Source organism: Sphaerodactylus townsendi, linkage group LG06, assembly GCF_021028975.2.
Source record: "Sphaerodactylus townsendi isolate TG3544 linkage group LG06, MPM_Stown_v2.3, whole genome shotgun sequence".
NCBI classification, from domain to species: domain Eukaryota; kingdom Metazoa; phylum Chordata; class Lepidosauria; order Squamata; family Sphaerodactylidae; genus Sphaerodactylus; species Sphaerodactylus townsendi.
In genome coordinates this window covers 43225868-43240538 of record NC_059430.1, presented here as the reverse complement: position 1 = coordinate 43240538, position 14671 = coordinate 43225868, and the positions used below count along the sequence as shown (strand labels likewise).

General features: G+C 45.3%; 1 protein-coding gene across 1 annotated transcript in view; it reads right to left on the bottom strand.

Moving 5' to 3' along the window:
* GRIN2B (glutamate ionotropic receptor NMDA type subunit 2B) overlaps nt 1-14671 on the bottom strand; it is a 375653-nt gene that overhangs the window by 128150 nt on the left and 232832 nt on the right. The window contains exon 4 of the mRNA XM_048499864.1: nt 6142-6256. Within this exon, the coding sequence (XP_048355821.1) occupies nt 6142-6256 (115 nt within the window). The remainder of the gene's footprint in view (nt 1-6141; nt 6257-14671) is intronic.

The following is a 14671-nucleotide window of genomic DNA, read 5'->3' as shown; positions in this document are numbered from 1 at the left end:
AAATGGGTTTAGTTATTTTAATGTTAGAGCCGTTCTATATTTCTACTAATATTTTCTGATCGAGTTCTCTTTGTTATTTTGTTTTACATTGTACACCGCCCAGAGCCCTCCGGGGGTGGGCAGTAAGTAAGTAAGTAAGTAAGTAAGTAAGTAAGTAAGTAAGTAAGTAAGTAAGTAAGTAAGTAAGTAAGTAAGTAAATAAATAAATAAATAAATAAATAATAAAATTCATGAAGGTATCTCACTGGTTGTAAGAAAAGTTGACTAAAAGCAATCTTCATGATCAGAGGATGAACAGGATGAAAGCAAGAAGGGAAACTGCCTGGCTGCTTCATGCCAAAGACTGTGAGTACCCACAAGGCCTCCCTCAAAAATGGCTCACTAGAATTTTAAAAATGTCATTAAGCAAGGCAGTTTTTAAAGGAAGCAGATACTGTTTGCTAGCACCACCTTGTGAACAGTGTACACTTTTATCCTTGTATGTTCAGGGACATCTTTTATTCAGGGAAGATTTAGCCATTAGGAAAATCAACAGTGTCCCTTGTGTCCTACCACACTTGCTAAATACCACAGAGGGTATTTCTGTCCTTAGAACTGTAAGACCCTCTCTTTTCAGTTTTAATTTGTACTGCTTTACAGAGAGGAATTTGAACAAAAACTCAGCTGGACCTGATTTACTAGTAGCAAATCTTGACTTGCATTTTGCAGTCTTTAAACAAGTGCAATGAAATCTCTCTCCAAGAGGATGCCATGCCTGTCAGAACACAAATTTCAAGGGCACAAATATCTAACAAGGCATTCAGAGCCAATGGAGCAACTCTAATTGTAAAGACTGTGGCTTTATCCAGGCTATAGGATTTACAAGCCTAGCTTTATTTAAAAACACAAAAGGGAATGGTGAATTTAATACTCAAAATAGGACGCAGGCAAAATGCTTCTGCCACAGCTGGTGTGATCTCATTTCTCGGTGTGTGACAGCTCCGGCGGCCATCTTGGAATTACCGTATATACTCGAGGATAAGGCAAGGGGGGCTTTTTCAGCATTAAAAACGTGCTGAAAAAGTCAACTTATACTCGAGTATATACGGTACTTACAGGTCTTTGTGATCCTTGCAAAGACTTGGGCCCTTTCCACACATGCAGAATAATGCACTTTCAATCCACTTTCACAATGGTTTGCAAGTGGATTTTGCTATTCCACTCAATAAAATCCAGTTGCAAAGTGCACTGAAAGTGGATTGAAAGTGCATTATTCTGTATGTGCCGAAGGGGCCTTGGAGGTGGTAACTGTGACTTCTAGCATACTGGTGGCATAATATTTGTGAACAGAAACTTCAACTTGTGCAAAAAGAGGCAGCCCACTTACTAACTGGGGTGAGCCACTAGGAATATGCAATTACCATTTTGAAAAAAAAAAGGAAGATATTTGTTGGCCTGGAAGTATTTACATATAACCAGTACTTCCGATAAAAGTATTTATCTAGTATGAAATTTGCTCTTGCATCATTAAGAAGATACAGCGTCTAAACCCAAAGATCAATATGACTAGTTGTGTGAAAATTGTCACATTTCCAAAAGAAACAGGATTTACATTGATTTATTTACTGTACTTCAACCTTGCTCTATTTGTAAAGAGTTCAAAACTGAATGCATATATATCCCAGGAGTCTCCCATTCAGGCAGCTTAAAGTGCTAGACTTTCTCAGCCGCAGTAAAACTTTATTCTCTAGGTGAGTGGATTAGGATTGCTACTAGGTCAAAACTGAGTAGTTAAGACACCAAATCAATAGTTTATATGCAAAATAAGCAAATAAAAAAGGCCAGCGCCATTGGCAATCAAAGAGAAATTTTCTGCAGCCTGCATACATAGATCATGTATACTAGCAAAAGTTGCTTTAAGAAAAGGATCATTGGAAGCTCTGCATATTCTTGGGCCGTTTCCATCAAGACGGCCCCACTCCCACACAATGTCGCCTTCCATCGCTTGTGCTTAAGAATTCCGCCGTCAGTCGTAGGCTAAGGTCGCTCGCATGCGAAGCGTCGTCGGCAGAGGTCGGCAATGAACGGCAGGCGGCTCCGCGACAGAGTCGCCTCTTCTCCCTGGCTCGATCCCACTTCACCTTGTTCTTAGCTATTTGTTAATGCAGCCTGCTGGCCGTCAAAGCCCATCGCTAGCGCCCTCAAGGTACCTCCAGGGGTCGGAAGACAGCGTGGCAACTAATGGGCTTCGACGGGCCAGCATTGGCTTGATTTATCGGGGACAAGGTGAATGGACGGGCCAGGGAGACCGAAGCGTAGTTATCCGGGCGGCGCGGTTCAATAATCAAGGCCGCAGGGAAGACGCTTTCCCCTAACAACAACCCCTTTAAAGGGTTAGTTGGTTTAGGGCGGCCTGACGCCTGGGAAGCGCTGTCAGATCAGCGCTGCTTGCGTTGCAGGCAGCGCCAAGCCAGGTGTCGCCAACAACGGCGGCCTGGGGGCGGCGTTTTTACCGCCCCCAGGCCGTCGTTTTTGGCCCATGCGGAAAGGGCCTTGTTTCGTTTTTGCAAGAAAGCACTGAGGAGACAGAAGGGTATTTGCAGATGGTTCAGAAAGTTCCATGAAACTGATAGAACCTTGGAGTATATGAATTATTATCTTTTAGCAATGAGACAAAATCACATGTTCCATCTGCTGAGACCAGATCCATCAACATCTTCAACACAAATGCCACTCACAAGGGATACATATTCCACCGGTTGGATCAAACAACACTTGATTAGACTGTCTATTCCTTCCAAAGAAATCACAAAAGGTTTTAGCTGATCACACATTATCCACTTGTCTGCACCATTTTTCTTGTGGGGAGTGTTCCTTCTGTCATTCTCTTTACAATGCACATGAAGTCACTGAAACTAAGGGATTTGCTAGGGAAAGTGTTCTATCACAAGTATACTGGTACTACATTGTCCATGTCTTGTTTAGATCACCTATCATTTGGCATCTCAAAACCATCAGCTTTTTTGGCCAGGACAGAAGGCAGCTGATTGTGGCCAAGTCTAGCAAATGTGTATGTAGTCATTGTAAATTAGAAAAAAGCATCAAAAGGAGCTTTCAAGTTAGCTGGATAAAACCAGAATTATCAGAATGTGATATGGGAAGTTTCGTTTCATTATGAAGTTGATATAGAGGTGCAGGTGGGATCAGTAGCAACTTCCAAGTGATCTGAAAGGTAGGGTAACATGATTCAACATAAGCAGGGAGGAAAGCAGCAACCTTCCAATTGTTCACACTTGATTTCCCAGATAGTTAATTACTCTATTTGGGGAGGGGGGAGAGAGAAGATCTGAGAAAGGGGTTTCATGCTGCAGTTTTAGATGATAAAAATATATCTTGTTTTTTTGAAACTTTTACAGTAAAATCGCTATGAGGGTTTCATATTTGAATACTCTTCAGAAATGGCCACAACAGAGATGAGCAGAGTTGTATAACATGGATACATTCAATAAGTTCATAACATAGACCATTTATTCTGCAAAGGGTTAAGTAATTCTGGCCTGATTGCATATAGCTTCTGCATTTATTATCAATATTGAATGAGCTGTAACTATCTCAGGGCATCTATTCTATGAGTTTACAGTTCAAGGATCTTAACATAGCTAGTTCAACAAATATGAAATACTAGAACTAAAGGCCATTTTAAATTAAAATAAAATGGGCTCAAGGAAGGAGGGAGGGAAGGAGGGCAGGGGACCCTCTCCTCCTTCTCCCCTCCAGGAGAGCAGCCTATATTATTTGGGGCAGGGGAGGGTCCTGGGTTGGGGGAAGGTGAACAGGAATGGGGTGGAATGTTTTGAGCCCTACACACTCATTGGTTGGGTGTTTGTCATCGGACATTCCATCCCTTAGGCAATTATGTATAAGGATTACTGCCATAAGAGGAATTTTCCATGAAGTTGTTTAAATCTTATTGACTTCAATATGACTCAAGCAGCTTAACTGCTTAGAACTACAGTCATCATATCTTTAGGAGAGATGGTCACAATTGGATGGATCCATGGGTTAGAGAAAACATGACTTGGTAAAACATCACCATACCCATCAGCTACACAGCTCACTTATATCATGGCTGAAATGGGAATGCTGAGTTCCACGGTAAGAAAGAGTATAATCCAGATGTAAATAACATATAAGTGGTCTCTCGATAACTTTACGGAAATAACTTTCCAGCCAGCAAGTTGAAAGGAAATCACCGCATTATTTATTATTATTATTATTATTATTATTATTATTATTATTATTATTATTATTATTATTATTATTATTATTATTATTATTATTATTATTATTAATAAACCGCCTCCTCGAAGGGCTGGCCTCAGGGCTACGTGAACAAACGGTAAATCCAGCCCAAGAAAACCAGTAGTCAGTAAATAACGGCTCTATATCTACTTAAAACCAACCCCGTCGCATTAAAATGCAGCCGTTCTAACGCCAGGTATATTGATGGCGTCCCATTTCAATACATCCCCTAAAGGGGGGAGAGGGGAAGAAGAGAGGAGAGACAGCAGGGTCCACAGGATGTTAAGAGAGAGGCGTGCTACGGGCCGGACTCTGCAAAAGCCCGGGTGGAACAACTCACTGTCTCTTGCAGGCCCCTGGCGGAAATCATTAAGCATCCCTGCAGGGCCTCGCTGTGAAGCTGGAGGTAGAGTGTTCCACCAGGCAGGGGCCAGAGCTGTAAAAGCTCTCTGCATGGCCCGGAGTGGGAGGCCAGCCGCATCATTGAAGGAGCCGAGGGATCACCTAGGCTTGGCCCCTCCTGCTGCAGCGCAGAAGGGTACGGGTTTGGGATCGATGGGGCAAGAGCGGTCTGCCGTAGGGTACCGGGAGGTCTCCAGGCCGCTAAGGCCTTAAAGGTCAATACTCAACACCTTGAAGATGATTCGAACTCAACTTCGCCCGGCAACCACAGTGCGAGGCGGCGCAACACAGGCTTAAATATGATCTCATTAAGCGGCTTTTGCAATTCTCCTGTGAGCAGAAGCGAGCACGCCCGCATTCTGAACCAGTTTTAATTTCCCGAATCAGCCGCAAGGGAAGGCCTCGCGATAGAAGCGAGTTGCAATGTGGTCTAGCCTGAGGTGACCGTTTGCGCGTGGACTACAGTGGCCAGATGGCCTCGGCTTGGTGAAGGAGGAAGGGGCCAGCCGTCGGGCTTGCCGGATGGATGAAAAAACGCAGCCAACGGGTTACATGGGCCACCCTGGGTCTCCCATTGAAAGAGAGCGTAATCCAGGTGGACCCCCCAGGCTACGGACGGAGGAGGCCGGTGCCAATGTAGCCCCCCCTCCCCACACCGGGCGGCTGGAAATCCCCACCTCCCCGAGCCCAGCCAGAGGATCTCCTGTCTTCGATGGATTCAGTTTTAACCTGCTCTTGCTTCAACCAACCAGCCACCGGGCCTCCAAACAATGCTGGAGAGCTACAGGGGCGATGACTGTTCCCCCTCCATCGAACAGAATGAGCTGGAGTGTCATCAGCATATTGGATGACAGGTCAGCCCAAAGTCTCCAAACCAACTGAGCAAGGGGTCGTGATATAGATGTTAGAATAACAGCCCGGGGACAACAAGCGCCTCCCCTGAGGTACACCACACTGGAAGTGGGCACTTTCGGGAGGCTGAAGGTCCCCGCACTAATACCACTTGCTGGAGTCCGGGTCCCGAGAAACTGAAGGAGCCATCCACTGAAGGACAGTGCCTGCGCACCCCAGAGAACTGCCAGGCGGTAGGCTTTCAAAGATCGTGGTCGCAGCTGCACATCAAAGCGGCTTAAGCGGTAAGATCTAACAACACCAGCAGCGCCGATCCGCCTCGGTCAAGTTCAGCTCCTCCTGGACTACGGTGTACAGGTCTATAAACTACAGAAAGTTCATACTGAAGGAAACAATGGAAGAACCCTATGGAATTTTCAGGCAAACTAATTGAGATGTTGCCTTAATGGAGAAAGTACATGTGTTATTCATTTAATTCAGTAACCAGCTTTTCCAAATAATCCACTGAGCTGTTAAGAAAAGCAGGACTTTCTACTTCTTGGAACCAGGACATGTCTATCCCTTGATCTCCCAATCCTAGTCTGCAAGTTACCAAAAATATCTTACCCTGTCCCACGTTCTTGTCTTGGTCAAAAGGATGATAACCAGTTTGGGGTGCATCTGGTAGCCGTCCTCACTGAAAGACAAATTCCTTCCTTCAAAGGTGACATTTATCAGATACCTAGGAGAGAAAGGAAAGGGGAAAAATCAGGATTGCATGGCTTCTTCACTAACAAGACTGCCAGAAGTCTCTGTCACAAAGATATACATTTGCATTGTAAAAACTCTGTGAATTCACTTCATATCTAGTTTGGATCAGCCAGAAATAAAACTGAGCGAAAAAGAAAGCTAAAGAAGAAAAGAGATATAAATATTACATGGAAATAAATGTGCCCCCTCCCAACAAAGGAAAGTAGAGCAGATGTCCCCCATTTAATGGACAGCACACTACTAACGTGATAATCTCACAACTTTCTTCTGTTAGAAATGTCCATTGATACCATAATTTTGCAAGTACATTTTTAAAAAATACTGTGAAAAATCAATAGCATGAGATACCATATTAGAAATACATATAATGGGCACACTATAAGGAATTCATGTATTTCTAAAGGCCAAGGTAGATTCCACATGCAATTTCATGTTTCTTTCTCCCATTTATCTCAAAGGAGAGTGGCCTTTGGAGGCCATAATCTTGAAAACAAACAGCAGGGGGAGGGGGCTTTAGCTCCTTTCCTGATGGCCATTTTCCCTACTCAAGAAATGATTTCCCCCTCTTCAAAATATAATATAATATAATATAACAAATGTCTGTTCAGCAGCCACACAAAGGAGAAAGCTCCAAAAGTGATTTGAAAGGTTGTGTATTCTGTTCAAGAGGGATGCACATACCACTGTTCTGACAACTCAAGGCAAGCATTGATGTGAAATGAATGTTTTTATTTACCCATGTTATTTGTACTGCAATTTGACCTATAGAGCCTTCCTGGAAAAGTCGTTGATTACATCCATTAAAAAGTAGTTTTAAACTCAAAGTCAAAGAACCTTTATTGGCATAACAATATCACGGTATTATATACACGAATCCACTTAATTAGATAGAGGTAAACTAAAATGAATTACAAGAAAAAGAGGTTAAAGTTCAGGTTTTGCTCCTAGAGTGCTGTTTCATATACAAATCCAAGTATTTGGCAACTGCATCATTTGCGTCACTACTGGGGTTGTCCAACAGAAAGGAATATTTTTGCAAGTCAGATGCATATTCTTTTTTGAGTAGCAGGGATGACAAATATTTAACTCTAGGTATGGCGTAAAGTGGACAATAAAGTAAAATATGATCTATAGAATCTACACAATTCCCATTGTATATGCATAGCCTTTGGTGGTAAGGGGTTTTAATAAATCTCCCTGTTGATACGGCTGATAGAAGGGCATTGAAACGGGCCAACATCACTGCTCTACGGAAACTAGAGCTAGAGGTGAGCAAGTCCTGGAAGCTTTTAAGTTGGATCTGGTGTTCCTGGTCAAACAGCCTTCTCTTCAGAAGTTGAAAAATCTCTTTGGATGGTAGCATGGCCAGATAATCCAAAGAATAGCCTAGTTTGTTAATTTTTGTTTCTATAGTGCCCCACCATTCAGAATGACAAAAGATCTGAAGGGCTTTATAGGACAAGGAGGCGGCATCACAGTTAAAACAGATGCGCAGCCAAAATTTGAGCGTGGCTAGCCATGCTCTTGTCTCTAAGAGATGTTGCCCAGTTTTGAGGCACAGAGTGGCATAAGACACGCAGTGAGGAATGCCCAAAAGTTTAAATAAAAAGCTCTTAATATAGACAACGCCACTCTCTGATATTTTTGAAAATCACTGCATTGTTATTAGAAGTAGTTATGTCAACCTGCAGTAGAACAGCCAGATTCAAATACAGTAGTACCTTAGAGAGCAACAAGATTTTTGGGATATGAGCTGTTGAGACTCAATGCTCCCTTCATCAAATACATATCTGACAAAGAACTTATTGCATTTTCAAAACCTTAATTATTAGAATAAGTCATCTTTGAATTAAAAGTATGAAATTAAAGATTTTCTGAAGAAGAGTTGGTTTTTATACTCTGCTTTTTTTTTACCTTAAGGTGTCTTAAAGTGGCTTACAACTGCCTTCTCTTCCCCTTCCCACAACAAGTTCTTTGTGAGGTAGGAAGGGCTGAGAGAGTTCTGAAAGAATTGTGAGTGGCCCAAGGTCACCCAGTAGGATTCATGAGGAAAACTGGAGTGGGGGCTCTTCCTGCAACCTCCCCAAGGAGTGCCTGGAACTTGAGGGCCCCCCACCCAAGTTGTGCATCTGTGTGTACACCCACTTCAGATGATGATCATGACATAAAGGCAGCCTTTCCCCATGCCATCTTGCTGACCTAAAATAGCCTCAAAGCAGCATTTTTAATAGCAAACTGATAAACAGGCATTAAACAATGTATTGTCGAAGGCTTTCACAGTCGGATTCAACTGGTTGTAAGTTTTTTGGGCTGTGGGGCCATGGTCTGGTAGATCTTGTTCATAACGTTTCACATGCATCTGTGGCTGGCATCTTCAGAGGTGTAGAGAGAAGTCTGTTATACACTGTGTTCAGTGAGAAGGGATAGTTTAGTGGGGTATATATTGGTTCATGGACAATTGACTCCACCCAGACACAGGGTTTGCATTCACTAAGATTGTTGCTGCTGCAGGGAATGCAAATGTGAATCACTCCCTGGACTGAAAAACCCCACCCACATTACAATGCAGTCAACCACACTTTGCATAGCAAGTTCCACCCAAACACTTACTGATTGGTTCTCCACCACTAAACTTTCCCTTCTCACTGTACACAGCGTATAACAGACTTCTCTCTGTGATACACCTCTAAAGATGCCATCCACAGATGCAGGTGAAATGTTAGGAACGTTTTAAGTAGTAATAATTTTTATTTAAATTTTTATTTTAAAAAATCACAGGGGAAATAAAACTACAGAACTCACAACATTTTAAAATGTATATATTTATAATGTATATATAATTTCATTTAGGTTGTTCTTCATTCCTTGTTAAAATCAGGGATTGATGCTAGGCTGGTCTATTCAAAATAAGTCTTATTTTACTCAGTGGGGATTATCCACAGAAAAGGATTGTAGCCTCAGTTTTGTAACTCTTTTTTTACAAACCCTAAAAGAGATCTGCAGATAAGAATATTCATTTTATTCATTGATTTGATTTGAAATCCTGCCCTACCTGATTAAGGCTGGACTCCAGGTGGCTAAACATACAGGTTTAAAAGCAGTCTTACCAAAATATATCAATACAAATACAGAGAAATATAATTAAAATCCTCCAATATATAAAAATACACAATGCCACTAACAACTTAGCCATACATCAGTCCCACTCTCACTCCAGTTCTAACTTTCACAGGTGACAGAGGAGGGAGTGTAACTTTTGGGGCCAAGAAATTACTATTTGGGATCGACATAATTGATTATTTGCCTAGCGGGACATTTCAGTCTTGCAGGCCCTGCCGAATTGGTTTATATCCCGCAAGGCCTCAATGTCTGCCAGGAGTTATTTCCACCGGACAGCAGCCAGCGTCAAAAAGACCCTGGCTCTCCAAAGGGGGCCTTGTACCTCTTCATTGCTAGCTTTTACCAGCCATGATGGGCACAGATCTAGGAAGCAGGTGGCAGACTTCACAGCTGCTAGTATCTTGTTGACATCAGCCAGTGAGAGTAGGCTCAAGTGGAATAAAAATTAACCTGAAGACAGCCAAGGGGCTTCCAATTCCTATACTGTAAGTGTCGCCAGTAGGTCATGTCGCCAGTAGGCCAGTAGGAACGTCAAGACTTTATCCACAAAAAAGCTCACAAAAGTGTTGCAGCCAATAGCCAAATCACTAGCATTCTTAGAACCCATAGGAAGGGATTTTAAGGATGCAATTACCTTAAACCAGGGGTCTTCAAACTATGGCTCTCCAGATGTTCATGGACTACAATTCCCATCAGCCCCTGCCAGCATGGTCAAGTGGTAGGGCTCATGGAAATTGTAGTCTATGAACATCTGGAGGGCCATAGTTTGAAGACCCCTGCCTTAAACAATTACACTGAGCGAGAGCTACTGGACGTGATGGAGGCCGCATAGAATTGCTTCGTTGTGGTCTTCACCACAATCTCATAGGATTTCATAAACATCTTATAAGATGTTCTTGTTGCTTTGTCAAGGGTACACTGCCAACCTTGTTCTAGATATCTCAGTTCCTGCTTCCTCATCCATAGCTCCCTACTATATCAGGGAGCTTGGCAAACCAGGGACAGAAAGGACATCGGGCAGCAATCTTCTTAATGGCTTCCGAGAGCTGGGCATTCCAGTCCTCCACCAGCTCATCAAGGGAACCGCCATTGGGCCTGGGGTCCCACAGGGCATTCTGGAAATCAGTTGGATCCATAAGTCTCCATGGGTTTGTTTGTTTGTTTGTTTGTTTGTTTGTTTGTTTGTTTATGCTGTGCCCTACACCAAACTCTGCCACCAATGCAGGACAGGGCAGCATTGTCCACCCAGGCTTTCAGGGCAAAGTGATCAGACCATGGCACCCCCTCAGTGGGAAGTAGGTCCACATTTATCCCTGTGCCAAAGGTCAAATAGTAGGTACCATAACCAGAAGGTTATATATCTTTTAAATAGCCAACGCTACGAGTTGTTGAAAGCAGTGGCTAAATTTTTTAATGCGGTTATTTTAACTCGTCCGAAGTTGTAAAGGCTGTTGTCTTGTGGTGTTGATGTTGATGCTGAACTATTTATATGCCGTTAAAGGTATTTTATTCAAAAAGGTACCATTTGCTAAGCACTCTCAGGCATTCAAAATTGTGAAGATTCCAAAAGTCAACAATAAAATGTTGTTACTATTACTGACACTGTCCTAATATTTCTGCAGTCAGGTTTGCAGGTGTGTTGCTGCATTTATGAAGACAAAACAAAATACAAATATTGACTATTTCTCACAACTTCCCAAGGCGTGATCAAATCCTGGGATTTTCTAGCATCAGAATTTCCAGGCAGTATGATGTACACAAAAGTCAGCAAGGGATATCTTACAGCTGGCTATCATTTGCTTTGTAAAGCCATGATCACAACCAATACTAGCAACAATCAGGAAAGAACTGGAGGATCATGCTGAGTTCTGAACTCAAAGCAGTTTCACACTTCACTGACAGCATTTAGTCTCCCAATTTAGTCTCCCAATTTAGAATGATAGTGTTTCAGAGAGAAAATGAATTTTCTAAAGCTTTAGGAAAATATGTATACATCAAATATTTAAACACCTTCACTCTTTGAAATGTTGAATTGTCTTCTTCAACATCGACAAGAGAATACCAGGTTACAGACACATTTGAACATTGCAGCATATTACTGTAGTCTTGCCCATGAGGCCCCAAGGAAGAGACGAGACGCGGAGCTTTCATCTGGTGGAGAGAGCCAGTAGCAGGAAGCGCGGGATCCCGTGATCCTGGCAACTCTGCCGTGTGCTCGCCCCTCGCACCTTTTATTTTTTATTAGGAGTTTTCACTGGGGGCGGTAAAGGCCGGTCGGGTAGCGGCGAGGAGAGCCCGGGAGAGCGGGAGGAGCGGAGAGAACGAGAGATCATCATGTGAGGCATGATCTCATCGGGCTGCTACGTGCAGGAGGAAGCATCTGTGTCTGGGTCTAATCCTCACCTGAGGGCAAGAGCCCTTTTGTCCCTTTGTATGGGACACCTGGTGACCGCGAGTCAGGCAGTTCATGACCTGTGACTCACGGGGGAGTGGGGGTTGGGGGAGCCGCGGTGTATACCTTAGAGAGGCTGTGAGTCGACACCCGGGGCATTCCAAGCGCCTCCTTCTATGGTTCTTGCTGGGTTCGGGGCTCCACCCCTACATCTCCCCGCTTCTAACGTTTTAGGAAAGGGAGGCCGAACTCGGTTGGGGCAATTTCAGGGGGATGCTTGCCTCCCAGTGAACTCGCCTCAAGCTGGCTGAGCTGTTTCCAGTGCAACATGAGGACTCTGTGGATTTATGTATGTAGGGAAAGTCAAAGCGGTTTCTTTACAAAATGTGTAAGCAGGCAAAGGAGCAGATACACATTGAACAAGGCAAGATCCGGCAACAAGGCATATGATTAAATCCAATGAAGGAATTGTAACGACAGCTGCTTAACCATCCCCCTGGCAGCCAACTCCTTAAAGCGGGCTGACCACCAGTGGGGCAACACATTGTATTTCCAGGATTAGATACAACATCTTGCAACCTCACGCGACTTTCATATAGAATCCTCAATTGGAGAGCTATCAGAGAGATTAAAACAACACATATTATGTACATTTTCACAACCTTTGGTGAAGCAGTGACAGCAAGTAATCAACAGCTGACACGACTCATCTAAAGTCGCTGACGAAGTTCCTGTTGCCTCAGAGGCCAGGGCATCCAGAGGCGCAGTGGAGGTGGAATTTAATGGACTTCTGCAAGAAGGGAGCACAGGCCAAATGCTTCGGCCAGTAGTTCTTAGAGCTGCTTTGTAGGTGGCCGGTAGTCCCTGGGACTCCCACCAGGAGGTTACTATGGGAAATATACTGCGGCTTTGAGAGAGAGCAACCACGTCGCTCCGGCAGGAAGCGGTCGAGGGAAGAAGCTGGAGCGGGCGACGGGCGCTTGGGCTCCCGGGGCGGAGCCTGAGGCAGGATGATGGTAAGACGGCTAAGGCAACAAGGAGTTCCTGCGGAGAGGTCTCCAGGGGTTTGTGGGAAAATACTGGTCCAGGCGAGAAGATGGAGCGTTGGCAGCGGCGGTGAGCCGCTCCCCGATGCTGATTTGATTAAGATCCATGAGGGGGGTGACCGAAGCCGCCACCCAGCTGAAAGGCGGGCAGCAAGGCAAGCAGCTGATTGTGACTGTGGAATCCTCAGTAATAGCCGCAAAGATGGCAACGCGGGGATCCCCGAAGCGTTTGAGGCCGAAGGCCACACTATTGCCGCAGCTCCCAAGCCTGGTTGGATCATGAGGGTCCCTGATGTCCCCCCCTAGGTCAGCCCTGGTGCTTCGGACTGTTCTCAGGCGCTTCGGCAGCCGTCTGCTTGAGTGCGGCAGCGGGGCAGAAGTCCTTCAGGGGAGGTCCGCTCCACCCCAGGGATGGGGTCGGTTTCCCTTCTGGTGCCGCCCCATGAGCTAATGGCCAGGACATGGCGAAGCTGGGACCCACAGGGGACCTGTAGGGAGAAGGACTGAAGCATACCCCCTTCCCCAGGTTATGAGGGGGACCGGGCCCCGCCAAGCTCGGTCCGGGAGCTGGCAGTAGTAGACCTGGGCGTGGGGGAGGGGCTCTGATTGTCTGAAGTGTCTCTCTACAGGGGCGTGATCTAAGTTGCTCCAGAGGGTAGAGCAGAGCAAGTTTAAGTGATTGATGGTGAATAGCACTTTTGATACCGGGCTTTGCTGGATGGAGCCCTAAGTTGGGCCAAGGGCCACCTATTCCCCTTTCTTTAGCCTTTGTTTGGCTAAAATTTCCTTTGCCCAGAGGAATACTTGCGGGTTATTGGCTTCGCTTCAATCGATCACCTGGCCGGTGCCTGTTATATGAGGGGATCTCACGTGTGTTACACCAATGCTATCCCCCAGTTGGTGCAAAATTGGAGCATGGGCGGCGGAGGAATACGCGAGTGCATTGTCAGTTTTGAGGTGGAGGGGACGCCCCATAACTGCGTGATGCATCTGCTAAGAGGTGTTGGAGGGACATGGTTGGTAGTCTCTCCAGCGAGAGCGTGGTGTGGCCCAAATGTATCCAGAGAGTATGTGTCTGTGGTCACGTGCAGATGTTTCCATGGGAGCTAGGGCCGGGACCATTGTTACGCCCATTTGCCACAGCTCATTTTGCCAGGATTCCCCTTGGATTTTGACTCCAGGGTCTGAGGAGGGGCCGAGATGCAGGAGCACTGGGCACATGATCTCACGATAGACTGTGCCTGGTTGAGGGAATGCATGACACGAATCTGGAAAGCAAGAGCTTTTGCCCCCTGGTGAAAGAAGTCGTGGGACTGAAAAGGATCAGAAAAAAGGGAGGAGATGTGGGTAACGTCGTCTGCGCGCTGGTTCCCCTCACTGAGGGGACCTGGAGAGCTGACATGTGACTGTGCAAAGTATGAAGGGCTCACGGGCGTAGCTACAGAAGTCTTGGATGCTACTTGCAAGTTCTGCAACGCGCTAGGGAAAAGACTCATGAGATTTGGGTCGATCCGGGGCGACGTGAAGTCTCCGGTGGTAGGTGGGTGATTACATGCGCCACGTATTGTGAATCGACTCAAGAGATTGAAGGGTTGAGAGAAGGTCTCGAAAAGGCTAGGATGGTCATGACGCCGCCTCGCTCCGTTGAGCCGAAGCCTGAGGGTGGGTATGTAAAGCCAGCCTGCCATTGCCCGTCTTGGCTGAAAGTATAGCTATGGCGCCGTATCGCGCTACTTGGCCAGGTCGGCAAAAGAACTGTGAGGAGCCGCTCTGGAGCGGCATAGAGGCCGCCAGGGGCCGGACAGGACAGGGGTTAGAATGAAGGAGG